The sequence below is a fragment of the Indicator indicator genome, chromosome 22 (assembly GCF_027791375.1).
Source record: "Indicator indicator isolate 239-I01 chromosome 22, UM_Iind_1.1, whole genome shotgun sequence".
NCBI lineage: Eukaryota > Metazoa > Chordata > Aves > Piciformes > Indicatoridae > Indicator > Indicator indicator.
In genome coordinates, this window is record NC_072031.1 from 16,204,833 (window position 1) to 16,230,701 (window position 25,869).

Genomic DNA, 25,869 nt, shown 5'->3' on the forward strand with positions numbered 1-25,869 from the left:
CAGAGCCCCAGACAACCTGACCTGCAAGGGTTCCAGGGATGGGGCATCCACCACCTCTCTGGGCAATTGGGTCAGGGTCTCAGCACTCTTAGTGCAAAAATATCTCCTTTCCAGTCTGGATCTCCCTCTTTTAGTTCAAGCCATCCCCCCTTGTCCTGTCACAGCAGGCCCTGCTCAAAAGTCTGTCCTCAGCTTTCTGATCAGCCCTGGAAGCACTGAAAGGCCACTGGAAGGAGGTCTCCCTGGAGCCTTCTCTTCTCCAGACTGAACAACTCAAACTCTCTCAGCCTGGCCTCACAGCAGAGAGCCTCCAGCCCTCCCAGCATTCTGTGACCTCTTCTGGTCCCATTCTAACAGGTCCAGGTCTCTCCTGTGCTGAGGACCCCAGAGCTGGACACAGTACAGCATGAGCAGAGCTTGGCTTTGCAGCTCAGTGTCAGGGATGAGGCAGGAAGGTTTCACCTGTGCTGGTGACTTTGCAGGAAAGGAACAAAAAAATAAATGGTCCTTGGGATATTTTATGACTCCAAGGCATGAAATTGCACAGCAGAATCTTCTCCCAAGACCCTTTCCCCTCCAGTGTTGGTAGCCACAAGTGCAGCTATCAAACCCAACAAAGCCAATGCCCAGACATGAATCATTTCTCTGCTTTTCCGTGCTTTTCACTGCTGAGGCTTCCCTCAGCCAGGAGAAGGAAGGGCCTGCTTCAGCTTTGAAAAGCCCTTTAGCTGGAGGGATGGCTGAGGAAAGGAGTTAAAAATGAAACAGCAGGTTTATGTATATCTCTCTCTGTAAAGTCAAACTCTGTGTTCTCCATCTGAAGCTCCTGGAGGCCCTTTGGGAGCGCGGCATGGCACCGCGGCTCTGCTAAATTGCCAACAGTTTGTGGTCCTGCTGGCACTGAGTCACACACACATCTCCTTGGCTTGCTTTGCTGCCTTAGAGCAGGCAGATTCCAGTCTGTTTCTCTATGAACTGAATATTACCATTGACTGGGCAAGGGAAGCTCTGCCCAGGAAGATCTGATAGGTGACTTCTCGCTTTAATGGATCTGTATCTGCAGCAGCAGGGCTGGAGAGGTGATTGTCCTTCTGTGCTGGGTACTGGTCACGCCACTTCTGGAATGCTGGGTTCAGTTTTGGAGCCCTCACTACAAGAAGAACATTGAGGGGCTGGAGTGGGTCCAGAGAAGGGCAGAAAGGCTGAGGAAGGGTCTGGAGAGCAGGGCTGGGGAGAAGCAGCTGAGGGAGCTGGGGGTGTTCAGCCTGGAGAATAGGAGGCAGAGAGGAGACCTCCTGGTTCTCTAGAACTCCCTGAAAGGAGGTTGGAGCCGGGTGGGGGTTGGACTCTTCTCCCAAGGAACAAGTGCTAGGATGAGAGGAAGTTGCCCCAGGGGAGGTTTAGGTTGGACATGAGCAACAATTTCTTTCCTGCAAAAGGGTTGTCAGGGCCTGGCCCAGAGCAGTGCTTGAATCATCACCCCTGAAGGGACTGAAGAGCTGTGTGGCTGTGGTGCTGAGGGTCATGGGTTTGCAATGGATTTGGTAGTGTTGGATTCATGTTTGGACTAGCTGATCCTGAAGGTCTTTTCCAGCCTTTCCAGAGTGAGTCTGTGATCGAGACTTAATTACTTGGATCTTGTGTTGCTGACCCTTTGTGACCCACCTGGGCACTAGCTCTTGGTGCATTTTCAGATGCAGCTTCTTCCTTTTTCCCTTCTCATTTTATTTTGGTTGGAATAATAATTAATTGGAAAGTTTCAAAGGGCCTGGTTTCAACTGGTCCTGGCTGTTCTGTGTGCAAGTTATCAGCACCCTGGGCACAGAGCCTTGAGCCCTTCAGCCCTATAAAATGCAGAGGGCACAAGGTACCACTGGGACTTCAGAAGAAGATGAGCAGTTCGCTGCTCAATTTCGTTTCTGAACCCCCTGCCTGCGTGTGTGCCTGGGTGCACAATCACCATGTGGCTCATCCATCAAGGTTACTGAGTGCCTACCACAAAGCTTCAGCAGGGAGGAAGCAGCAGCTCACCATCATCCCTCCCCAGTATGGAGAAGGCTGTTCTGGAGGAGCTGTTAGTTGCTGTACAGCAGGGGCTGGGCTGCCTCTAGTCAAGACACACATCTTGCCACACCTCTCAGCAGCTGCATGGGACCCACTTTATCTCCTTTCTGCTCGCTGCCTCTTGCTCTTCTGCACAGGCTGGGGAAGCTGCTGCGGCTCAGGCTTGGGGAGGTGCAGCTTTGATCTGCAGATGCCTTAGGAGGAAGGGTCAAGATGTGAGGCAGAGCAGACTGGCAGAGAAACAGCCTTTGGATCACCTTGATCAAATTATTCTCTGCCATGGAAATTCCTTTTTATTTCTTGGTCCAAGGTAGAAGAGAACTGAGAGCTTCTCTTTGAAGCTGAGATGAGTTCATGCCTCAGAGCTGTGGGAAGCCAAAGGACCTGTGCTTGAAGTTCATCTGTACCTTCTACAAAGACTCTTGAAAACATTCAGTAATACCTTCAGTTTTCCAGGGTTCTGCTCTTCTTTAATGGTTGGACTTGATGAGCTTGAAGGTCTTTTCCAACATAAACAATTCTATGATTCTTCTCACCTTGTGCCAAAAGCTTCTCTCTCTTTCAACTCCTGGAGCAGTCCACTGCCCACAAGTCTTTCCTGAAGTGTTCATTGGTCCAAGTTCATCTTTCTTTTGACCAGGCAGTTAGAATCATAGAATGGTTTGGGTTGGAAGAGACCTCCCGCAGGTCCATGTCCTTCCTGTGTGGAGGGCTCCAGAGCTGGACACAGCACTCCAGGTGGGGTCTCACCAGAGCAAAGTGGCAGCATCCCCTCTCTCCATCTGCTGGCCATGCTGCTTTGGATGCAGCCCAGGCTGCCATTGACCTTCTGGGCTGCAAGCTCACACTGTTGGCTCATGCCCAGCTTCTCATCCAGCAGCACCCCAAGTCCTTTTCTGCAGTTGGTTCCTTTTATCATATCTGGTGGTGTTCCATTTCCTTCTGGTTTCCAAGATTTTCCTGCCTTTAAGCATGCTCAGATTTGGGTATTTTGATTTATCAGGAGCCTTTCAGTGGCAAAAGAAATGGTGACCCCCAGAGTGTCCAGGAACATTGGTGGTTTGCTTTGTTCTTCCCCAGGCCAGCGTTCTGTGAGACACACCCAAGGTGAGGTTTGGAAAGGTTGCCCTTAGTGGTTGTGCAATGTTGATGCCAAGCAGACTTCTGGTGGTCAAACCCAAGAGATGATCTGAGTTTGCCTTAGACAAACAAGTAGAGGAATGGGTTTGATGTTCACCTTCCTTGGAACTCATTGATTCATAACTTGCTGCTGGTATTTGAGAGACTCCATGTGGGTTTGAGTTGTTGAGGTGCTGTGATGAACAAGCAGATACCACAGAGGCTCCTTGTGGCCTTTCTGTCTTTCAAGGGGCCAAGAAGAAAGCTGGGGATAGACTTTTTAGCAGGCCCTGTTGTGACAGGACAAGGGATGATGGTTTAAACTAAAAGGGAGATTTAGACTGGACAGAAGGAAGAATTTTTGTATGCTGAGGGTGCTGAGACCCTGTCCCAGGCTGCCCAGAGAGATGGTAGATGCCCCATTCCTGGAGCCATTCCAGGTCAGGTTGTTTGGGGCTCTGAGCCCCAAGATGATCTTCAGAGGTCACTTCCAACCCCTCCCATTCTGTGATTCTGTACCTAGTTGCAGATGTCCCTCCTCACTGCAGGGGGCTTGGACTGGAGGACCTTTAGAGGTCCTTTCCAACACAAAGCATTCTGTGAGCGTGAAGGAAGGTACAAAGCCAGCATTGCGAGGGATAAAAGGTGCCTGGTATTGATCTAGTTGCAGGTGTCCCTGCTAACTACAGGGGGGTTAGACCTGATGACCTCTAGAGGTCCCTTCACACCCAATGCATTCCTTGGGCTCCCCATTTGTGATCTAGAGAGGACAGAATCTTCCCTACCCTCCAGCCTCACACTCCCATAGCGCAGAGTGACTTGCCTGAGATGTGTGCAGCTCCTGCCCCAACACCACCATCCCCAGCCCTGCTGAGCTGGGGGTTGTTCAAGGACAATGTGGGGCTTGTTTTGCTGCACACGTGTAGGAGAGCCTGCAGAGTTGCCTGGGCTGAGCTGGGCTGCCTCACCCCGGGATTAAATACTGCCGTGGAGTTTGTAATGCCAGAGCAACTGGGACGCTGAGAGGAGAAACCAGGAGCATTTACAGTCCCAGAGAAGAGCCTTTGCTCTGGTGTATAATAGCCTTCTGTTGGGTTTTAGTAGCCTGTAGTTTAGTAAATTAGGAGTCTTCAGGTACTTAGCACTTTAATGGTTCTCACTAAGAACATAATTAAACCAGAGACCCCTTAGGGAGAAAAAAACAAACCCAAAACACAAAAACCCAGTTTATTGTGCATATTTTTAGCCTCTGTTACCAGCCCCTCATAAAACCAGTTCGATACAAGCCAGAGAACAGCCTCAGCTGGCAGCCCCCGATCCATTCAGCAGCCCCCGTGTCCCTGTGCCCCCCCTGCCCCCCAAAGTCACACGTCACAAATCTGCCCTGTGAATTATGGAGTTCATTTGTCCCAGTCTGCTTTCAAAAGCAGTTTGCAGTGCAGGCTTTTGGTTTGTTGGGGTTTTTCTTGGAGTTTGTTTTTGTTTTGTTTTTTTTTTTTTTTCTGGGGGTGTGAGGGAGGCAAAAAGGTTTTATTATCTTGCACCTTGTGCTGACACATAGAGCTGGGGGGTTGCTAATCGTGGGGTTGGTTCTATTTCATTTAAAAGCATTTTGTGTTTCACAGAGGGCCAGGCAGGGCTGGCTGGAGACAAGGGCTCTGCTCTGTTCTTCTCACCCTGCATCTGCCCTGGGCTTGCTTATTTAGTGGTACCTGGCTTGGAGCTGTGTTTTTCTGTGTCTGTGTGTCAGGAGTTCTCAGTGTAGGGGAATTCCTGGCTGCTTCCTGGGATGCTTCTCCTTGCAAAGCAGCTCAATAGCCACAGAAAAATGAGCCAGGTGAAGTGATGCTGGAATGTTTTACCCTCCTGCTGGGCTCTGGTACAGATATGATGTGTCACAGAATCCCCACGTGGTAGGGGTTGGAAGGGACCTCTGGGGATCACCCAGTCCAACCCCTGCTCCAGCAGGGCACCCACAGCAGCTTGCCCAGGGGCACAAAATGGCCAGGGGAGGTTGGAAGCTCTCCTGACCAGGGGATTCCACAACCTCTCTGGGCAGCCTGCTCCAGGCCTCCAGCACCCTCACACCAAAGAAGTTTCTCCTCCTGTTCAGATGGAACCTCCTGGGTTCCAGTTTGTGCCCCTTGCCCTTGTCCTGTCCCTGGGCACCACTGAGCAGAGTCTGCCCCCAGCCTCTTGCCCCCAGCCTTTATCTCTTGTTGAGCATTGCTCAGCTCCCCTCTGGGGCTGCTCTTCTGCAGGCTCTCAACCCCAGGGCTCTCACTCAGCCTTTGCTCCTCACAGAGCTGCTCCAGGCCCCTCAGCAGCTTTGGATCCTCTGCTGGACTCTCTCCAGCAGTTCCCTGTCTGTGTTGAACTGGGGAGCCCAGAGCTGGGCACAGTACTCCAGCTATGGCCTCACTGGGGCAGAGTAGAGGGGAGGAGACCCTCCCTTGCCCTGCTGGCCACACTCTTTTTCATCCACCCCAGGACCCCATTTGCCTTCTTGGCCAGGAGGGCACATTGCTGGCTCGTGGGGAGATTATTGTCCCCCAGCACTCCCAGCTTATTCTCCCAGAGCTGCTTCCCAGCAGGTCACCCTCACCTGTCCTGCTGCAGGAGGTTGTTCCTTACCAGGTGCTGGACCTTGTGCTTGCCCTGCGTGAACTTCATGAAGTTGTTCTCCTGAGGGAGGTCCTAATTAAGTGCTAATGAGGTTTTGGTAGGATATGATTGCACCAGGAGGACATTGGGCATGCCTGTGTTGGGCGAGTTTCCTCTCTAACCCCTGCAGCCTGTCCCAGCTGCTCTCCTCCAGCCCCAGCTGTGTGCTGCTCCACGGCACCCACGGAACAGGGCTTTGGGTGCTCCGAGCACCCCTGGGCAACAAAATGAGGCACAAAAAGGAGCCAGGAAGCTTTGCAATGTCACAGGTGCCTGTGCTCAGTGATTCACATGCTGCTCTGGGGCTTTGCTCCTGCCTCACCACCCCTGCCCGAGCAAACACGGCGCTCTCCCCGGGACAGCCTCCCACAGCATCTGGAAGGCATTGGGAGGAACACACACACAGAGCTCTCCTCCCCCAGCACCTCCTGAAGAGCTTCTGATGCATGTGAGTCACTTCTGCAGGCTCTACCTCCTTTGATCTACTCATGGTTTACAGCCTGGAGAAGCCTCCGCAGCGGTGGGGAGGAAAGGTCCCATCCTGAGCGTGTCCCCAGGAGCTTTGTCACCAGCACAGCTCTTATCAAAGGCATTTCTCTCCCCCTGTCAAAAGAAACACTGAGGAGCTCTGTGGTGTTTGTGGTGTGGCCACTGCTGGGTTAGGCTCTCAGTCCTGCTTGGCACTTGAGTTATCTTCCCTGTCACACAGCACTGCCCCCAGTGACACCATGATAGCCTCAGGGCTGATAAGGTGAGGGATGGTGATGCTATAGCTCCTGGGGGTCAATTATTAACCCATGCCAGATTCCTCTGCTTTGCTTCTCCTTTTTCCACATCTCTGCCTCAGGATAAGATTTAGGCTGCTGCTAAAGACCATGGAAGCAGAGCAGAGCTGGATGCCCAGCCTGGACTGTCCCCTGTACATGGCTGCTACATCAGCCCAAGCCCAGGATACTCTTCTGCTTCTTGTCCCACTGCAGTGCAGCTACAGACAAAGCTCTTCTCTTTCTGCCCTTAAGCACAGCAGGCTGAGGGGATGGGGCTGAGCCCCAGCCCAGAGCAACAAGCAGAATTGTCTGCCTGTGGTTGGTGTTGATCAATGAGGGCATCAACGTGAGCCTGGGATGGAGGGGAAGGGGATGAGGGAACCAAATGACATCTTCAATAGCTAAGGCTGATTCACAGCACAGACAGGGACCTGTTGGAGCAGGGCCAGAAGAGGCCACAGCAATGAGGGGAGAAGGTGGAAGCCCTCTGCTGTGAGGCCAGGCTGAGAGAGTTGAGGTTGTTCAGCCTGAGAGAAGGCTCCAGGGAGACCTTCTGGTGGCCTTTCAGTGCTTAAAGGGGCTGAGCAGAAAGCTGGGGACAGACTTTTGAGCAGGGCCTCTGGTGACAGGCTGAGGGATGATGGTTTGAACTGAAAGAGAGATTTAGACTGGAGAGAAGGATGTTTTGGGTTTTTTTTACACTCAGGGTGGTGAGACCCTGTCCCAGGTTACCCAGAGAGGTGGGAGCTGCCCCATCCCTGGAACCATTGCAGGTCAGGTTGGTTGTGGATGTCCCTGCTGGCCACAGGGGGTTGGACAGGATGGGCTTTAAAGGTCCCTTCCCACCCAAACCAGTCTGGGACTGTAGGATTCTGTGATCTTTGCTGTAGATTTGGACAGTGTCAGCCCTGTGCAGCCACAGTCGAGTGCCAAGTGCTCAGTGCCATCCCATGGTGAGATTCCCGCACACAGTGAGAGGTGTGGCACTGCCTGCTCCCCGTGGTGCCTGGCCACAGGTACTGCCTGTGTCCAAAGGAGCAGATCCAGGGCCAGCTCCATCACACACTGTTCCTATGGGAATAGCCAGGAGGGGGTACTCTGGAATGCCACCTTCCTGCAGCTCCAGCATGTTGGCATCAGGCAGTTGCACACTGGAAACTGGCTCCTCTCAGGCTGGGCCTCTTGGTCTGACCATAGAATCAAACATAGGATCATGGAGTGGCTTGAGTTGGAAGGGACCTCCAAGATTTCCTAGTTCCAACCCCCCTACCACAGGCAGAGACATCTCCCACAGGTTGCTCAAAGTCTCATCCAGGCTGGTCTTAAACACTTCCAAGGATGAGGTGTCCACAACCAGCCTGGGGGATCTGTTCCAGTGTCTCACCACCTTCACTCTAAAGAACTTCTTGCTGATGTCCAACCTTAATCTCCCCTGCTCTAGTTTCACACCACTCCCCCTTGGCTTATCACCACAGGCCTTTACAAATAGTCCTTCTCCAGCTCTCCTGCAGACCCCCTTCAGGTACTGGAATGAGATATCTCATCTGGGTCAGTTTAAAAAGTGAAATCATAGAAGCAGCCAAAAAAGCAAGCTGTCTTTTGGGAAGGATTTTCAGCAATTTGGGATCAAGGTGAAAAAAAAAAAAAAAAAAGAAAAGAAATCTCTTTCTGAGCCTCCCCTGACATTCTGGGAATGCTCAAGAGCAGTCCAACAAACAGATTAACTCAAAACAGGTCCTGTGTGGAGGGGAGGGCTCCTTGCTGGCACCTGGGGCTGCTGCTGCTGTCCTGGGATGGGGAAGCCCTGACCCCCCCCAGCCCTTCCTGGAGTGGCCTTGGCAGAGCTGCCTGACCCCGGCAGGGCTCCATCCGGCGCCAGTGTCCGAGGAAGGAAGGATGCGGTCTCCTGTCCTGAGGGGTTGCAGCAGCCTCAAACCCATCCCAGGCAAGAGCTTTATTAATCCCAGCTTTCCTCATAAGGAGCTGCAGTGGCTGTGGGGTTTGGCAGTGGGAGCAGGCTCAGCTGCCATGCTCGGCGCAGCCTCTCCCCTGCTTTGTTTGTATTTTCGATTTAACTGCAAATAATTTAAAGATGTGTGGTGTCTCCTTCAATTCAAATTTGCATCTTCATCCTCCCTTCTCTCTCTCTTTTTTTGGTTTTTTGTTTGTTTTTCTCCTTTCCATGACAGTTTTCAGACAGGGCTGATGAATTGGAGCTTGTCAGCTAGGCTCAGCTCAACTGCTCCCTGCTTGCTTGCAGGCTTGCTCTAAGGGTTGTGGTTCCTCACATCAGAGGGCTTGGGTTGGTTTCCTTTGTACAGTTTGCAGCATTATTGTAGTGGGTGGAAGAGCTCCCAGTGTCAAAAGATTTCAGGCCAGTGGAAGAATAATATTGTCACAAGGCCAGTATGTAAATGCCTTAAACCAATCTAGTGTGTTTAGAGGGATTACACTTTCCTCTCTCCAATTACCAGCTGGGAAAGCAACTCTCCCACCACATCTAGTTCAGATTTAAACATCTTGGAAAGAGTTATCTCCCAGCTTTTCAAATCTAGTTTCCATTCCTGGTGCTGGTTGACCTGCAGCTTGACCCTGAGGAAAATGTTTTTCTGGGTTTCTCTGTCTGCTTGGATTGCTCTGAGGCCTGCAGGGACAGGATGAGAGGCAATGGTTTGAAATGAGAGCAGAGCAGATTGAGATTGGATGTGAGGAACAAGTTCTGCAGCAGGAGGCTGCTGGAACACTGCAACAGGTTGCCCAGGGAGGGAGCTGAGGCCTCATCCCTGGAGCTCTTCAAGGTGAGGCTGGAGAAGGCTCTGAGCAACCTGCTCTAGTGGAGGATGTCCCTGCTGCCTGCAGGGGTTGGACTGGATGAGCTTTGGAGGTCCTTTCCAAGTCCATTCCCTGGAGCAATGGCTCAGGCTGTGTGTGCCATTTCACTGTTAAATAATTGGGGTTTAATTGGAGTGGGGTTTGGTGAGGATAAAAAATGAGAAAATGAAACCTTTTTGGGTTGCTTTAAAAATTCCTTGGGTTTTCCACCAGGGAAAAAAAAAAAATGGAATGAAGTCATTTTGTGTAAGAAGAAATGAGTGCCCAGAGGCAAAGGATGGTTCTTTTGTCAGCAGACTTCGGGAAAGAAATCAGGAAAAAGGCCAAGAGCTCTGTGGCAGTGATGAGCCTTACAGGGAGACTGAGTCTTTTTTTTCCTTCCACTTTTCAGACACAGCCAGTGCCCAACCCCATTGCCTACTTCATGCATCGCTCCCCGTGGTGGTTCCACCAGTTTGAGACCTTGGTCAATCACTTCACTGAGCTGCTGGTGCCCTTCTTCATCTTCCTGGGGCGGCGGATGTGCATCCTGCATGGCCTCCTGCAGATCCTCTTCCAGGTGAGGTTGGTGAACAGAGGGGCCCAGACTGCTCTGGGACCTTTCAAACCCTCCAGTCCAACCCCCTGCAGGCAGCAGGGACAGCTGCAGCTAGAGCAGGTTGCTCAGAGCCCCAAACAACCTGACCTAGGTAGTGGCTCCCGGGATGTGGCCTCTCCCACCTCTCTGGGCAGCCTGGGCCAGGGTCTCAGCACCCCAAGTGTGAAAAATGTCTCCCTTCTCTCTGGTCTGATTCTCCCTCTTCCAGTTTGAAATGGTGCTCATGGGTCATGTCTTCATCCAAGATGAAGCAAGGGCTGTTTGGAGGCTGTCAGACCTCTGCTGCTGCTAGGGTCTGGGGGCTGTAGGGTGGGCTGGAGCCTGGGTGGCCACGCTGCAGACCCCCATTCCTCACACAGGCTCCCTGCAGCAGGGGGGTGGGCAGGTGTACCAGGGCTGTTCACAGCAGTGTCTGGTGTGCTGGAGCACATCTTCTCAGAGCAGGAGCAATGTCCAGCAGGTCAAGAGTTCAGGCTCAAGTGAACCAAGGTGACTCACAGCTCTTCACTGCTGGCTCTGGGGTGCTTTGCACTGCTGTGGCTGCTCTTTGTGTGTTGCTGGTTTCTTTCCCTTGCCACTGCAAGGACAGCAGAGAAACACCAGCCCAAGGCTAGTGCACAGGCCGCTCCTGCAGCTGTGGGAGGTTTGGGGTGAATGCTTCCATTTTCTCCAGAAGTTCATTTTTAGAGGCATCTTTCACCCTTGTAAGGGGTTCTCTTTTATTATTTAAATATCTATTTTTAACATTCAAGGGCTGTTCTTCAAAGGTCAGGCCCCAGGTGATGCACCCTGAGCCCTCAGGTAGGGTTATCCAGCCTGCACTGTCCTCCAGCTCCTCCAAGGGCCCTTCAGTAAGGGCTTTTGCAGTTGCAACTGTTTGTGGCAATAAACATATTGGAGTTTGGACTTGATGATCTCCAGAGGTCCTTTCTAACCCCTACCATGCTATGATTCCATAATTCCATGATTCTATGATTCTGGGATTCCACAATTCTATGATTCCATGATTCTATGGCTCTGTGATTCCATGATTCTATGATTCCATGATTCTATGACTCTGTGATTCTGTTATTTCCATGATTCCATGATTCTATGATTCCATGATTCTATGATTCCATCAGTCTATGATTCCATGACTCTATAATTCTTTGATTCCATGATTCTATGACTCTGTGATTCTGTTATTTCTATGATTGCATTATTCTGTGATTCCATGACTCTATAATTCCATGATTCCATGATTCTATGACTCTGTGATTTCCATGGTTCCATGATTCCATGACTGTGTGATTTCCATGGTTCCATGATTCTGGGATTTCATGGTTCCATGATTCCATGACTGTGATTTCCATGGTTCCATGATTCTGGGATTCCATGGTTCCATGATTCCATGACTGTGTGATTTCCGTGGTTCCATGATTCTGGGATTCCATGGTTCCATGACTCTGTGATTCCATGACTGTATGAGCAGCACACCTCTGTGTGTGCTGGGGGCCTTTGGGTGGAGCCAGTGGGAGCAGGCAGAGCCAAGGCTGAAGGCTCCTAAGGCCATCCTGTAAATGTCTCTTTCTAACCACCCTCTAATTGGCTCTTTATTGATAGTTTGCAATTAGTGACTTGTTTCCATCACGAGGGGAGTCTGCAAAGAGGGAAGGAGGCCAAAGGCTTGCCAGTGTACAAGGCAGCTCTGGTGCATTTACAGCAGCCCAACAAAAAAGCTGTTTATTTAATCTTTACTGCCCTTTTCTTCATTCAGAAGGACTTTTATTGACAATCCTCCTGCTCTGCAAAGGAAGCCATAAAGTTCCCTGTTGATACACCACTTAGCTCTGCGTTTCAAGATTGGCACTGACATTGCACACAACTTTTATTGGACATTTTATAATTGTTATTGGAGTCATGGTGGCTAGGTTGAGTAAGTGGATTTTTCCAGATCCCAACTGGCCTGCAGAATATTGCTTTGTCAGGAACCCAGGTTGTGCTTTACAGAGAGAAAGAGGGAGGGAAAAAGTGTTTTTTAATTTTTTTTTTTAAAGTGTGAATTTAATCCTTGTCTGCTTCATGTTTGTAAGGAAAAAAGGCTTAGTGGGTGTGGAGAGGGCAGAGAGGAGGAGGGGTGGGCAGAGTGGGGAGCACTGCAGGAGGGTGGGTTTCTGTTCCCTTGGGGTTGTGCTGGATGTGTCAAAGCAGCCTGTGCTGGGCTCACCACAGCCCAGCATGCAGGGCATGAGGTGATGGCAGCAAACTGTGTAAGAAAACAGCTCCACAGAGAAGGAGCTGGGAGTACTGGGGAGTGACAAGGTGCCCAGGAGCCAGCAATGTGCCCTTGGGGCCAAGGAGGCCAGAGGGGTCCTGGGTGCATGAAGAAGAGTGTGGTCAGCAGGGCAAGGATGGTTTTCCTGCCCCTTCTGCTCTGCTCTAGTGAGCTCACATCTGGAGTACTGGGTTCAATGCTGAGCTCCCCAGTTCAGTGCAGACAGGGAACTGCTGGAGAGAGCCCAGCAGAGGCCACAAAGCTGCTGAGGGGCCTGGAGCAGCTCTGTGAGGAGCAAAGGCTGAGAGAGAGCCCTGGGGAACCCAGGAGGTTCCATCTGATCAGGAAGAGAAACTTCTTTGGTGTGAGGGTGCTGGAGGCCTGGAGCAGGCTGCCCAGAGAGGTTGTGGAGTCTCCTCTGGAGAGCTTCCAACTCCCCCTGGGCATTGTGCCCCTGGGCAAGCTGCTGTGGGTGCCCTGCTTTAGCTCCAGGGGTTGGACTGGGTGGTTTCCAAAGTCCCTTCTAACCCCCACCATGTGGGGATTCTGTGAAGCATTAGCAGTTGCTGGTGGCAAAGGCTCCCCCTTAGACTGTGCTGAGAGCATCCTTCAGCATTGAGAAGGAAATCTTAGATGAAGGGCAGCCAGTTACAGAAGATCTCCAAGGTAAATATGCAGCTTTGTTTCAAACCCTGTTCTTTCTAGCATTTATGGTCTGCAGAAATCCACCTCTAAACCAGAAATGAAACCAAATGGACACTTAACTTTTCAACAGATGAATTTATGGTGACCAGGTGCCAGACTCAACGTGCTGAGCAGCACTGCTGCAGATTGTCCCTGCCAGGAATAAAGCTGGAGGAGAGACTCATAACTCAGCTCCTTCCCCTCTCAGCTCTGACCTCCAGCCCTGTAAAAAGAGGCTGGTGAGAAACTGCCACTCTGAGCCACAGAAACCTCCTGACAAGCCTGAGGTAGGGTTTGGCCTCTGCTCATACACAACCGAGGGTCTTGAGAGGTCTTGAGAGTTTGGTAGGACTGGAAGCCTTCTCCTACCACTTCTGTCAGCCTTGCTGAGGAGTGCAGGGACGTTTCGTAGCTGCTGTGTGGAGGTGGGACCATGATCATCAAGATCCTCTTGTCTGGAGCATCCTCTCAGGTGCTTTAAACTTCTAGTGGTGGGGTTGGGGTTCTGGACCTCTTCTCCATCTCCTAAGGTTGGTTTGTGTTCAGGGAATGTCTCTTGATGGTTTCTCCTCAATGTGATGTTCCATCAATGATTGGAAATCCAACTGCAGGAAGCCACAGTGGCCAAAGTGTTTTGCAGGTCACTTTGGTGAATAGTTGTTGGTTGGCTTTGTGGTAGTGTTGGGGTATGAGCCTCCAAAATAAACATTGGGACTTGAAGCACCTCAATGTTCAGGAGAAATCAAGTGCAAAATGTAACTGTTAGCATCTAGAGGGATAAGATGAGGTCTTGGAGGTTCTTAGGGACCACAGGTGAGGTCTGGACCATGTTATTCTGTAGTAGCATCAAGCCAGAGCCTGTAGTAACATCCTGCCATAAAGGAGGTTGTGGCTTTAAGAGAGGGGGAGGATGAAAATGCTGTGTGGGGAAGACAAATTCCCTCCACCCCCTGCACACCTCTGCCTTTGCCTGCCCTTGGGTCCCTCGTCGCACTCAGCCACCCATAACCACAGAGAGCCAAAGCCCAGCAGCCAGGGGTGAAACCAGAGAGGGTGCAAGCCCATGGCCTCACTGCTCCCTGGGTGTCTCACTCCTCTGGAGCTGGCTCCTAAACCCCTGAAGTTGCAGGTTTTTCATGATGTCTAAGGCACCAGCAGTGGTGTTTCTTGGCTCCTCCAGCCCAGGCAGTAAAATGACCCTTCTTGGCAGAGGAGCTGATGAGGGGAAGTGAGAGGAAAGCCAAAAAAGCCAGGAAAAAGCCACCTTGCTCCTACAAACTGGCTGGTGGTGATGGGTTAGAGATCAAGGGGGCTGCTGAGACTCCTGGCAGCCAGGGGCTGCTTTTGGCTGTGCCTGATGGGAAGGAGCTTTGGTGTCACAGAGATAAAATCCACAAATAAATAAAAACTGACTAAATGGAAAGGATCAAGCTGGCAGGGAAGGAAAGGGAGGATCAGGCCTTGGCTTCCATGGTGCTGGTCTGCCTCAGCATAGTCACATAGGCACAGTTTGGGGGTTTTAGGGTGCAGGGAGAGGTTTAAATCTTGGGATTTAAATGAATCTGAGGAGCCTGACTCCTTCCCATGGCCCCTGAGATCTCCTTTGGATTTGTAAGAATTTTGGGAGCCTGACTCTTCTCCATGTCCCCTAAAATCTCCTTTGGATTTGCATGGATTTGGGAAACTTCACTCCTTTCAGTGACCCCCTAAGAACTTGGAGCACGTCCTCCTGCATGGAGCATCCTCTGTGCAGGAGCTCCTGGAGCTCAGCTCCCAGCATCACACATCAGGACAGAAGTTCCCTGAAGGAGCCTGGGGATTGCCAGTTCCTCACTGCCACCAGTCCTCCTCCCACAGAGGTTTGGCAATGGGCTGAATTTTGGGCTGTCCCAGGGTGGTTTTCAGCAGAGGTTTTCAGCCTGATCTAAAGCAGAGGGATGACAATGCCAAGAGTGCAGCTGAAATCCAGCCTTGCAGAAGGCAAAGATAAAACCACCACAGCCCAAACCCTCTCAAGCTCAGAGCACTGACAAAAGTCCTGAGACAGCTCTGAGGGTCTGGCCAAGGGAGCAGCTTTATGAGCTGGTGGATGGCCAGGGAGGAGGACTTGAGGTGGGGGCCTGCAGCAGAACTTTCTTGAAGCAGAACCCTTCTTGCAGAAGAAAATTCCTGCAGCAGGAGCATCCAGCTCTTTGCCCTTGACAAACAATCCCTGGGTACTACCCATTGCCCAACTGGGCACCACACCAGACATGCAGCTCCTGCTCTCCTGGGAGCTGGAAACATGCAGGAGCTGGGGCAGCAAAGTCATTTTCCTCCTTTTATATATATATATAAATTTATGCAGAAAACAGTTGAATAAATAAATCTTTTCTGCCCCTGTTTTCACTTGGCTTGGACCAACCCCAACCTCCTACAACATGTTGATGGAAATGGACATTTTCCTCTAGCTGATCCTTTTCCCATCTCTCCAAGGCCATGCAGGGAAGGCAAAGTGGGGGGTTCCCCCCCTGTCTTTTGGGACCAAGCCCCCCAGTTCCAACCCTGCTGCCTCTGCCATGCCACAAGCCATCAGAGGGAGGAACTGCCCTGCCAGCCACACACAAGCAAATCAAATCCTGCTGCTGCTGTGCCACAGCTGCAACCTATTGTCTTGCTGACTTAGAGGTCACCACAGCACCCAGAGAGGGGGAACAAGATTAAACAGCCCCCACACCCCCCCTTTTCCCTCCCCATCCCTGCAGAAAGTGTCTGGATTCAGTGTTTGTTTTCACTTGTCAGATGTGAGCTTGGGTTTGTGCTTTTTTGGTAGCCCTGGTGTAAACCAGATGGGTCTGCAGGAGGAGTCTCAAGGATGCATAAGTCAGAAGAATCAGGTCCTCCATTAATGCTTTGATTTTCTCTACAACTCCCTGAAAGGAGGTTGGAGCCAGGTGGGGGTTGGTCTCTTCACCCAAGGAACAAAGGTTAGGACAAGAGGAAAGAGCCTCAAGTTGCACCAGGGGAGGTTTAGGTTGGATATTAAGGAACAGTTTTTGTACTGCAGGAGTGGTCAGGCAGTGGAAGAAGGAGGTGATGGAGTCCCCATCCCTGAAGCCTGTGGTCAGGCAGTGGAAGAGGAGGTGGTGGAGTCCTCATCCCTGAAGCCTGTGGCCATGGCACTTGCTTCCCCAAAAGGGTTGTCAAGGCCTGGAGCAGGCTGCCCAGGGCAGTAGCAGAGGATGATCTTTAAGGTCCCTTTCAACTGAAGCCATTCTGTGGTTCTCTCTCTGGCCAGGCTCTGCTTTCACCTGCAGACCCCAGCAGGATGGGATGCTCCTTGTGCCATCAGGCCTGGGCTGGTGCAGGCAGGTTGCTGTTTGCTGCTGGGGCTGGGCAGCAGCACAGCCTCTGCCCTGCAGAAACAAAGGAGAAATTCAGCCCAAGTCCTGCTGATTTTGTTGTGGTTTAGAGGAAAAACAACAAACAATGAAGATCCCAGGAACATGACCAGCAGAGCATCTGTCTGGTGCTGGGGGTGGGAATGGTGTGATGGAAAAGAGTTTTGTAGCTCAGTTTAAAAATCTGGTTTGGACTCAGGTCTTTGATGGAGGATTCATAGATCCACAGAATGGGTTGGGTTGGAAGGGACTTTAAAGCTCATCCAGTGTCACCCCCTGCCACAGGCAGGGACACCTCCCACCAGCCCAGGGTGCTCAAGGTCTCATCCAGCCTGGCCTTGAACACCTCCAGTGAGGGGACAGCCACAGCCTCCCTGGGCAGCCTGTTCCAGTGTCTCCCCACCCTCATTGTACAGAATTTCTTCCTACTGCCTTTCCATGGATGGAGGAAAAATGTTTTAAATGGATGTTTGGGAGCCTTGAAGTGCTGAACTGGGAGCCGTGAAGTGCTGATCTGGGATTCTAGAGATCAGCCACCAGTGCTGCAGCCTCTGGGCCAGCCCTGTGCACCCACCTTGGCCCCATGGGTGAGGGTTGGCTGGGGTCCTCCTGCCCCTCACTCCTCCTCCAAGCTCCTACATCAGCCCTGGCATTGCTCCAGCTCAGCTTTTCTCGACAGCAAAACAAAACAAAACAAAAAGGACATGAAACCAGAGCTGTTGCAGGGTAGATTTGCTGTTACATTTAAGCCACCTTAAATTAAATACCAAGCTGTGACCCCCACACACACCCTAGAAAACAAAAAAGAAGTCAAACCTAAGCAGGCAGAACCCAACCAATTTAATCATTCCTCTGTTTGATTTCACATCCAGCTTGCTGGTATCTGTTGGGAGGCAAGGCTGCTGTGCCAGACACGAGAATACCAGCACATACCACCCCCCAGCCCAGCCAAGGACTCTGTTCATATAATGGTGTCTGGTATTGGTTAAGCAGCAAGTTGAGTTCTTGCATTCTGCAGTAGTCAGAGTGCCTTAGAAACACTTACTGTGAGCCATAGGAGTGCATTTAATTAGCTTCTGATTCAGAGGGGGCTGGGAAGGGATTTTTTTTTTCTTTTTCCCTTGGATATTTTTTTTTGTGTTGTTTCTTTCTCCTTCCCCTACCCCCCCCCACCCCCTTTTTTTTTTTTCCCCCCCTCTCAATCATTAAATAAAGTGTCACCCCTAGCCAGTGCTGTAAACTCTATTTTGCTTGTGGCTGCAATAAGCCCTTTGGGCGTCATTCAAATCGTACTAAACAGTTTCTGGAGCAGCCCTGGTTTCTCTCAAAATAAACCCCCAGCCTGGCTGTGACAAGCTCTAATGAAAAACAAATTGTTATATTACTTAGAAAAATAATTTGAAGGAAGTCTGAATTAGTTGTAAAGGTGGAAAAGGTTCAGCTACTTGCAAAACAGGAGAGCTGGGAAGGTATTTATTTTAACCATTAAGCCAAACAGCCTTGAAAATGCAGCCTTGTTTGTTAGGGAATGTGCCTAACCAGGGGCATGAATCATGCTGCTAATCAGTATGGGAACGTGATTAATTGGCAAGGGGACCCTTGGTGACTGTGGCAGAACCCCAGAGCTGGGCTGGTTTGCCATCAGTCATCTCCCTGGCACGGGAGGGATCCCACAGCCTTGGGTCTTGCTGGGGTTTTTGGTTTGGTTTGGTTTGGGTTTTTTTTTCCTTTCTGTTTTCAAATGGAAACTCAAATGTGGTTCCCTGGGATCCTGTCAGCTTGGGTTCTGGCTGCCTTTGATTCTCCTCTCTGCCTTGGAACGTGCTGGGCTTGTTCACCGCGGAGGGTTCAACGTGTCTTGGAGGCATCTTGAGCTGGCCCAGGCTGGGATGTCATGGAATCATCATGGAATCAGTCAGGATTGGAAAGGATCACAAGGATCAGCCAGTTCCAACCCCCCTGCCATGCCCAGGGACACCTCACACTACAGCAGGCTGGCCAGAGCCTCATCCAGCCTGGCTGCAAACACCTCCAGGGATGGGACCTCAACCACCTCCCTGGACAACCCATTCCAGGCTCTCACCACTCTCATGGGGAAGAACTTCTTCCTCACATCCAGTCTGAATCTCCCCACTTCCAGCTTTATTCCATTCCCCCAGTCCTGTCACTACCTGATAGCCTAAAAAGTCCCTCCCCAGCTTTCTTGGAGCCCCCTTCAGATCCTGGAAGGCCACAATAAGGTCACCTCAGAGCCTTCTCTTCTCCAGACTGAACAGCCCCAACTCTCTCAGTCTGTCCTTACAGCAGAGCAGCTCCAGCCCTCTGCTCATCCTGGTGGCCCTTCTCTGGACACCTTCCAGCATGTCCATAGCCCTCCTGTAGCAGGGGGATATGTCCATCATCTCACCTTTGCTACTGGTAGTGGTTTGTGGTTATTAGGGAGGTTTTTATGCCCAGCTATGAAATCAGATTGGCACAGGAGGCCCCAGAATGTGGGGTGCTGCCATGGCTGGAAAAGCACAGCAGGATTCCTTTGCACTGTCACCTGAGGTGCTTGGCTTTGGGGCCAGGAGGAGCTCCACTGAGTTTGGCCACCAAGGGCACTGCTTTGTTTCAGAGCTGCAGGCATCTGCTCACGGGGCAGGAGGACAAGGTGGCAGGGAGGGGAGAGGATGTGTGGCAGTGCCAGAGGGATCACTTCCAGCTGCATCTCAGCTTCCTGGAAGAAGGTGCCACGTGGCTGGCCTGGTTCAGTGCCACCAGTAGCATCTCTGTGCCACAGTAACCACCATGGCCATGGCAGGGAGACCCAGGGACTGTGTGGGCTCTGGTGGCCCTGTGTCCTTGGGCATCTGCTGAGCACTGACACTCAAAGGGCACAACTTAGATCCCCAAGATTTGCTCAAGTGTCATGAGAATGGAATCAGTTTTGGCTGCCCTTGGCATTTCTGCTGCCTTACAACCTTCCGGGGCACTCTGAGGTCTCATTTTCTGGGCTGCTCTGTGTAGGCTTTGCACCACTCTCCTCTTCACACTACATGAACACCTTCCAGAGCCGTATTAAATGACATGGCTGACATCCACCACATGTGGTCCTTCCTTTGCCAAGGGAAGAGGTTGTGGAGCTCTTAGGCTCCTAAAGTTCTGGGGCAGGGTTGGGTTGGAATTTCTTTTTTCCTCCTCCTGTTTTAATTTTGCATTTAATTTTCAAGCTTTCTCTGTGATCCAGGAGCTTTCTGCTTGCAGTCCTGGAGCACAATTTCCAGGTGCTTGGACTGGAGGAGAAAATCAATTCTGATGATGTTGTCAGTGAAAGGAGATGAGTTGGCCAGGCTGCAGGAGCCTCAGAACATCTGCACTCTCCAGATGGGATTCACTCAGTGCTGTGCTGCAGCATTTGGGTCCAGACAAGGCTGGGGGCTGAAGTGTGTGCTGCATATGGGAGTGCAGGTATGGCTAAGGCTACAGATAGAGCACTTTGTCCAGAGCCAGACCAGCTACAAAGCAGAGATGTTACTGAAGGCACTGCCATGGTCTTGAATAGGCTACACAGGAATGACATGGACCTGATGGAGCAGGGCCAGAGGAGGAGCACAAAAATGATAGGAGGCTGGAGCAGCTCTGCTACGAGGACAGGCTGAGGGAGCTGGGGGTGTGCAGTCTGGAGAAGAGAAGGCTCCAGGGAGACCTCAGAGCAGCCTGCCAGTACCTGAAGGGGCTACAGGAAGGCTGCAGAGGGACTGTTCCCAAAGGCCTGCAGGGACAGCACCAGGGGCAATGGTTTGAAATGAGAGCAGAGCAGATTGAGATTGGATGTGAGGAACAAGTTCTGCAGCAGGAGGCTGCTGGAACACTGCAACAGGTTGCCCAGGGAGGGAGCTGAGGCCCCATGCCTGGAGCTCTTCAAGGTGAGGCTGGAGAAGGCTCTGAGCAACCTGCTCTAGTGGAGGATGTCCCTGCTGCCTGCAGGGCTTGGACTGGATGAGCTCTGGAGCTCCCTTCCAACCCAAACCATTCTGTGATTCTGTGCTCTCTTACCATCTTCCCAGTGATGATTCTTCATTTCTGTGTAGGTGTAGCTACTAAAGCTAACTAAACTCATTATGGTCCATGCACATTGCTTGGCCATGTCAGATGGATGATCACCCGGAGCAGGTCACACAGGAACATGTCCAGATGGCTGGTGAAAGTCTCCAGACCAGGAGACTCCACAACCTCTCTGGGCAGCCTGCTCCAGGCCTCCAGCACCCTCACACCAAAGAAGTTTCTCCTCCTGTTCACATGGAACCTCCTGGGTTCCACTTTGTGTCCCTTGCCCCTTGTCCTGTCACCACTGTCAAGGTCTGGCCCCTTCTTCTTGACACCCACCCTACAGATCTTTTATAAATATTAATAAGATCCCCTCTCAGTTTTCTCTTTTCATCTCCCCAGCACTTGGCTCTCACCAGGTCTCTGCTTTTGGGCAGGGTGACAGTGGTGGTGCTGGTGGTGCTGGTGGTATTTGCATTTGGGTTGCTCTCCTCCCACCCTCCAGATTACAGGACCTTTTAAGTAAGGTTTTAGATTCCATTTCAAAGAAGAAGGACTCAGAGCAGCCTAACTGGAAACAGATGGCAGGTTCTGAGCTCTTTTCAAAGGGGATTTTTAGTATTTGGATGATGAAGAGAAACATTTCATAGTCTCAGATATGGATGTGTGAGGATGAAAGGTGCCCCCATGAGGATTGGAAGGGGCTGAGGCTGGGCTGCTGCCTTCAGTCTGCTGCTCCTTGGGGTGAGGGGAGCGTCTGGGGGCAGTTGATGGCCACAGTAGCTCTCCCAGGGCTCTCTGGCTTTGCCCACCTCAGCCAGAGTCACAGAGTGAAGGCTTCCACCATTCCTGCTCTTCAGTCTTTTTCCTCTGGTGTCTTAAATTATCCTCCTACCCTGGCCGCCTGAGCAACCTGCTCTATCTGGGGATGTCCCTGCTGGCTGCAAGAGGCTTGGGCTGGATGACCTCTGGAGGTCCCTTCCAACCCAGATGACTGTGGCCATGGCTGAGGTGTGCAAAGCCAGGGAGCCCAGTGGGTCAGAGCTCCTCAGAACAAGTTGTCCTCTTCTGACCCTTGACTCTGCCTTCAGCTGTTTCCCTTCTGAGCAGCAGGAGTCTTCCCTGGGGGCTGTGCCCAGGGTGGGGGCTGTGCCCAGGGGGAGGGCTGTGCTGTGGGTGAAGCTGGTGTATGTGTCAGCTGGTCTGGGACCTAGTGGGCCAAGATCTGAGCTGCAAATACCAGCTTCTGGGGCAGGTCTTTGCTTGGTGCCATCAGGGAGACCCAAAGTCCATCCAGGATGTGTGATGGAACCCTCTGCCCTCCCCAGTGGTGAACTCAGGAGTTTTAATTCATCTGCCTTAATCAGTGAGTGATTCTCTGCCAAATTAAATGGATGCATCTTTTGTGGACAGTTGGATTCAAGCACAACTTAGAACAACTTAGAATTGGTGTGATTGGAAAAGACTCCAGGATCATCCAGTCCAACCAATACCTAACTCTGCTGAGTCTGCTGCTAATCCATGGCCCTCAGCACCACAGCCCTGTGTCTTGGAAACACCTCCAGGGGTGGGGATTCAACCACCTCCCTGGGCAGCCTGGGACAGGCTTTGAGAACCCTTTCAGTGAGGAAGTTTCTTCTCATGTCCAACCTAAACCTCCCCTGGTGCAACTTAAGGCCATTGTAACTAGGAAGAAGTGACCAAACCCCACCTGGCTCCAGCCTCCTGTCAGGGAGCTGTAGAGAGTGAGAAGCTGAGTGCTGAGGTCTGCAGATCAGAGGTGCAGTTTTACCACTGCCCCTTGCACAGAGTCTTGAGTAGCTTTAATTAAAGCCATTACATAAATCTGGTGTAACTTGAGGGTAAAGACCAATCCTGGACCTCGGTGTCCAGGCTGCTCAGGGGTAGAGGTGACGATAAAAATTTGTAGTGTCCTGCTTTGATGAAAAATAACTCATTGGCTCCTTCTGGGCCAAGTTGCTGGGTTTAATGTTTCTCTGCAATGATGCTGCCTCCAGAGAGGTTTTATTTTGCTTTGGAAGTGTTGGGATGAGGATGCAGCCCTGAGATACTTTAGCCCACACGCAGTTTACACAGCTGTATGATCCCAGTCCCCAGGCACCAGCAAAGCCATTATCTCCTTGGTGATGAACAGCCAGAAATTGCAGGAAACCTCTGTCACTCATGGCTTTCATCTTCCTGGGAGAAGTGGAGCTGCTTGGAGCAGGTGACTCACAGAAGTTACCAATCAGTGCAAGATACTCTGCCAGCAGCTGTGGTTTGTTTGCAGCACTGGCCAGGAGCAGAGATGCTGCACTTGGACACAGGCAGCATAACCTGAGCCTTCCCAGGGTGCACAGGCACCCACACAGTGGGATGGAGGTGCTGCACCATGCTGTGTGGTGATCCTTGCCTGGAGAGCTGTTTGCAAACCCCAAGTCTCACCTTTCCTGGGCATAATGTTGGTGTTTTGCAGATGTGTCCTGCTTGGAGCTAGAGCAGATCTGATTCTGCTCAGTGCTGTCACTTCCCAGCCCAGGCTCTGCTCAGCTCAGGCACTTTCTGCAGCTCAGGGCAGCTTTGCACAGCCAGGAGCTGCTTCTAACAGGGAGAAGCTGATGGGGTGAGCTCCTGCCAAGGGCTGGGCTGCAGAAAAGCTCTGCCTGAGACTTGCTCCTCTGCAGGGCACTGCCACAGCTTGTGCCCCACCTTGGGGTGCAGCAAGTCAGAGGTGGCAGCTATGGGGAGGAGCAGACAGGACAGGTGACCCTCAGCTGCCCACCAAGGGCTTGCATCTCATGGACAGCATCTTCAGGATCAAGCTGAGGGATCACCAAGGTCAAGCCTCTTCTTCAGTGGCTGATGTCCCAGGAGGACTCTGTCCCTTCTGCTTTCCATCCAATCTGTGTGTTCCTGAATCCAGTTCGAGAATCCAGCTTCTGAATCCAGTTCCTATCTGCTGCTGAGTCCAGCCTTGGACTTCCCCTCACCAGTGGTGTCAAAGGTGCCATCATTGCCATCAGGGGTTGGGTTCCATGTGGGTTTGTGTCTTTTTGTCTCTCTGTCATGGGATTGTTCTTTCCATCCCAGCCAGTTCAGTTTCTTTCCCACCCCATCAGTCTCTCTCCCTTCTTCCCTTTCTCTTCCCTTTGGGAAGGCAGAGGGATTCACAGAGAGCTTCTGGCACTTGCCTGGTGGCCAGCCCAGCCCTGCCCCTTGACAAGAAGGAAAATAGATTTATCCTGCTGCCAGAAATTGAGCTGGGAGCTGAGCCCAGCTGAGCCTCGAGGCTCACTCGTTGCCAGGCGGTGTCTGTCGCACGTGGCCTCCCTCCTCTTGCCTTCCTCAGGAGGTCTCTCACCTGCTTGTTTCATCTCTCCCAGGAGCACGCTCAGGGGCTCTTTGTCCACAGGAGGTGTTGCTGATTAGCTGCTTGCTTCACACATCTGCAGTCCCCTTTGAAGATAGGTTAAGCTGAGCAGGAACTCCATAGGTCTGATCTGGGCTTTGGTGTCCACATGTGGAGCTGTTCAGGAGGAGATCTGGCACTTTAAATTTACACCCAACTTTAATCAGAAAAACTTGCAAGCTCTGAGAAGCCTCAGGTCAGTGCCAGGCTGAGAAAGCAAGGGCCTGAAAGAGTGTTCCCTGCTTATCACATCAGTGCTTCTCATGGCTTGGGCTGGTGAGAGGAGAGATGAAAGGGACAATCCCAGTGGCTTTCTGATAGCCCTGCAGCTGATTCATTCCACTAAGAAAGATCCAAGGGTCTGAACCCTCTCAGAGCTCAAAAAGCTGGTTCCCTGCTATGAAACAGGTCATGGAATCCTGAAATCATTCAGGTTAGAAGGGACCTTAAAGATCATCCAGATCCAGCCCCCTGCTGTGGGCAGAGACTCCTCCCTCTCCAGCAGGATGGTCAAAGCCTCATCCAGCCTGGCATTGAACACCTCCAGGGAGAGGGCATCCACAGCTGCATCCTCCTTCCTTCAGGACACAGTGGGTTTTGGGAAAGATTCAACCATGAGAGCTCAGGATGTTCTTCCTGAGCAAAGCAAGAGGTCAGGGAAAGGGATTTGGTGAACTCTTAGAGCAAACCAGAGCAGGGGAGATTGAGAGTGGACATTAGGATTGGCCATTAGATTTAGATTGGCCATTAGCCTTTCCTGGGAGGCTGGTGAGACCCTGGAACAGGCTGCCCAGGGAGGCAGTTGATGCCTCATCCCTGGAAGTGTTTAAGAGCAGGCTGGATGAGGCATTGAGCAATCTGCTCTAGGGGGAAGTGTCCCTGCCCATGGCAGGGGATTGGGACTGGATGATCTTTAGGTTCCCTTCCAACCCAACCCATTCTGTGATTCCATGAGCTCTGCATTCCTATAGCATGAACCAGGTTGGGAGGAAAGGAAGGAGAATCATGATCTGCTTTAGAGCACCTGCCAGCTCCTGCTGATGGATGCTGAGGGGAGATGCAGAAATCCAGAGGCAGTAGAAAAGTCCAAGCAGAGTCACCATAGATTTAAGAATTTCCTCTGGAAAAACCAAATCCCATTGCACTGGTGGTTAGGATCAAGGCTGGGGATTGCACTGGTGGTTAGGATCAAGGCTGGGGATTGCACTGGTGGTTAGGATCAAGGCTGGGGATTGATGTGGCAGGAGTAGAGAATGGGGAAGGGGCAGGGATTGCTTTGATTGCATCAATAATGTCACTCACTCCATAGCCAACCCTTCAAAAGCAGTTCCAATCCCCACACAAATCCCTCTGCAGCAACAAAGCCAATCTGCCAGCTCCCCTGATGAGGCAGGGATCACTCCTGCAGCCAGAAACCTCAGAGGGCACAGAGCCAAGGTGCAGGGGTCAGGATCTGTGCTCTGAAACCCAACATCCAGATCAGCTCCACCTCTGGGATTCAGTAGGCAGAGGGGATGGGGCCAGGGACACTACAAGGCCAGTACTTTTCTTTCTTCCCCACAAAGTGTTCAGGGGCAGACAGTGGGGTCCTGAGGAAGGAGAGTGATCATTTTCCTGGGGCTGTTTGGAAGAAATGTGACCACAGATGAGAACTAGAGCCTCAAAATCACAGGATCCCAGAGTGCCAGGTTGGAAGGGACCCCAAGGAACATCTGCTTCAGCCTGTCTTGGTGACAGTGGAGTTGCAAGAGCTGGCCCAGCACCCTGCCAAGCTGACTCTTCCAGCTGTCTAGTGTAGGGGAATCCACTGCTCCCTTGGGAGATGATTGCAGTGTCTGTCATCCATCCTGTGTTCCTTCCTGCTTCCTCCTCGCCACCCAGCAAAGAAGTGATCCAGTGGAGAGCTTCTCTTTGGGTGGTTGCCTGTCTCTGGCCCTGGTTGCCATCAGCAAGAGGGTTGCATCTCTGCTGGAGGCTTTTTCCTCTGGCCCCCCTTTAGCAGTCCCTGGAGCACAGGGGAAGGAGAGGGAGATGTTTTGGTGGAAATCTTTCTCTCTGACACCTTGGCA

At 51.6% G+C, this 25,869-nt stretch overlaps 1 protein-coding gene across 1 annotated transcript in view; it reads left to right on the forward strand.

The window, feature by feature from the left end:
- The window catches only part of LMF1 (lipase maturation factor 1), a 187,339-nt gene that overhangs the window by 117,079 nt on the left and 44,391 nt on the right, over positions 1 to 25,869 (forward strand). The window contains exon 6 of the mRNA XM_054390883.1: positions 9,838 to 10,005. Within this exon, the coding sequence (XP_054246858.1) occupies positions 9,838 to 10,005 (168 nt within the window). The remainder of the gene's footprint in view (positions 1 to 9,837; positions 10,006 to 25,869) is intronic.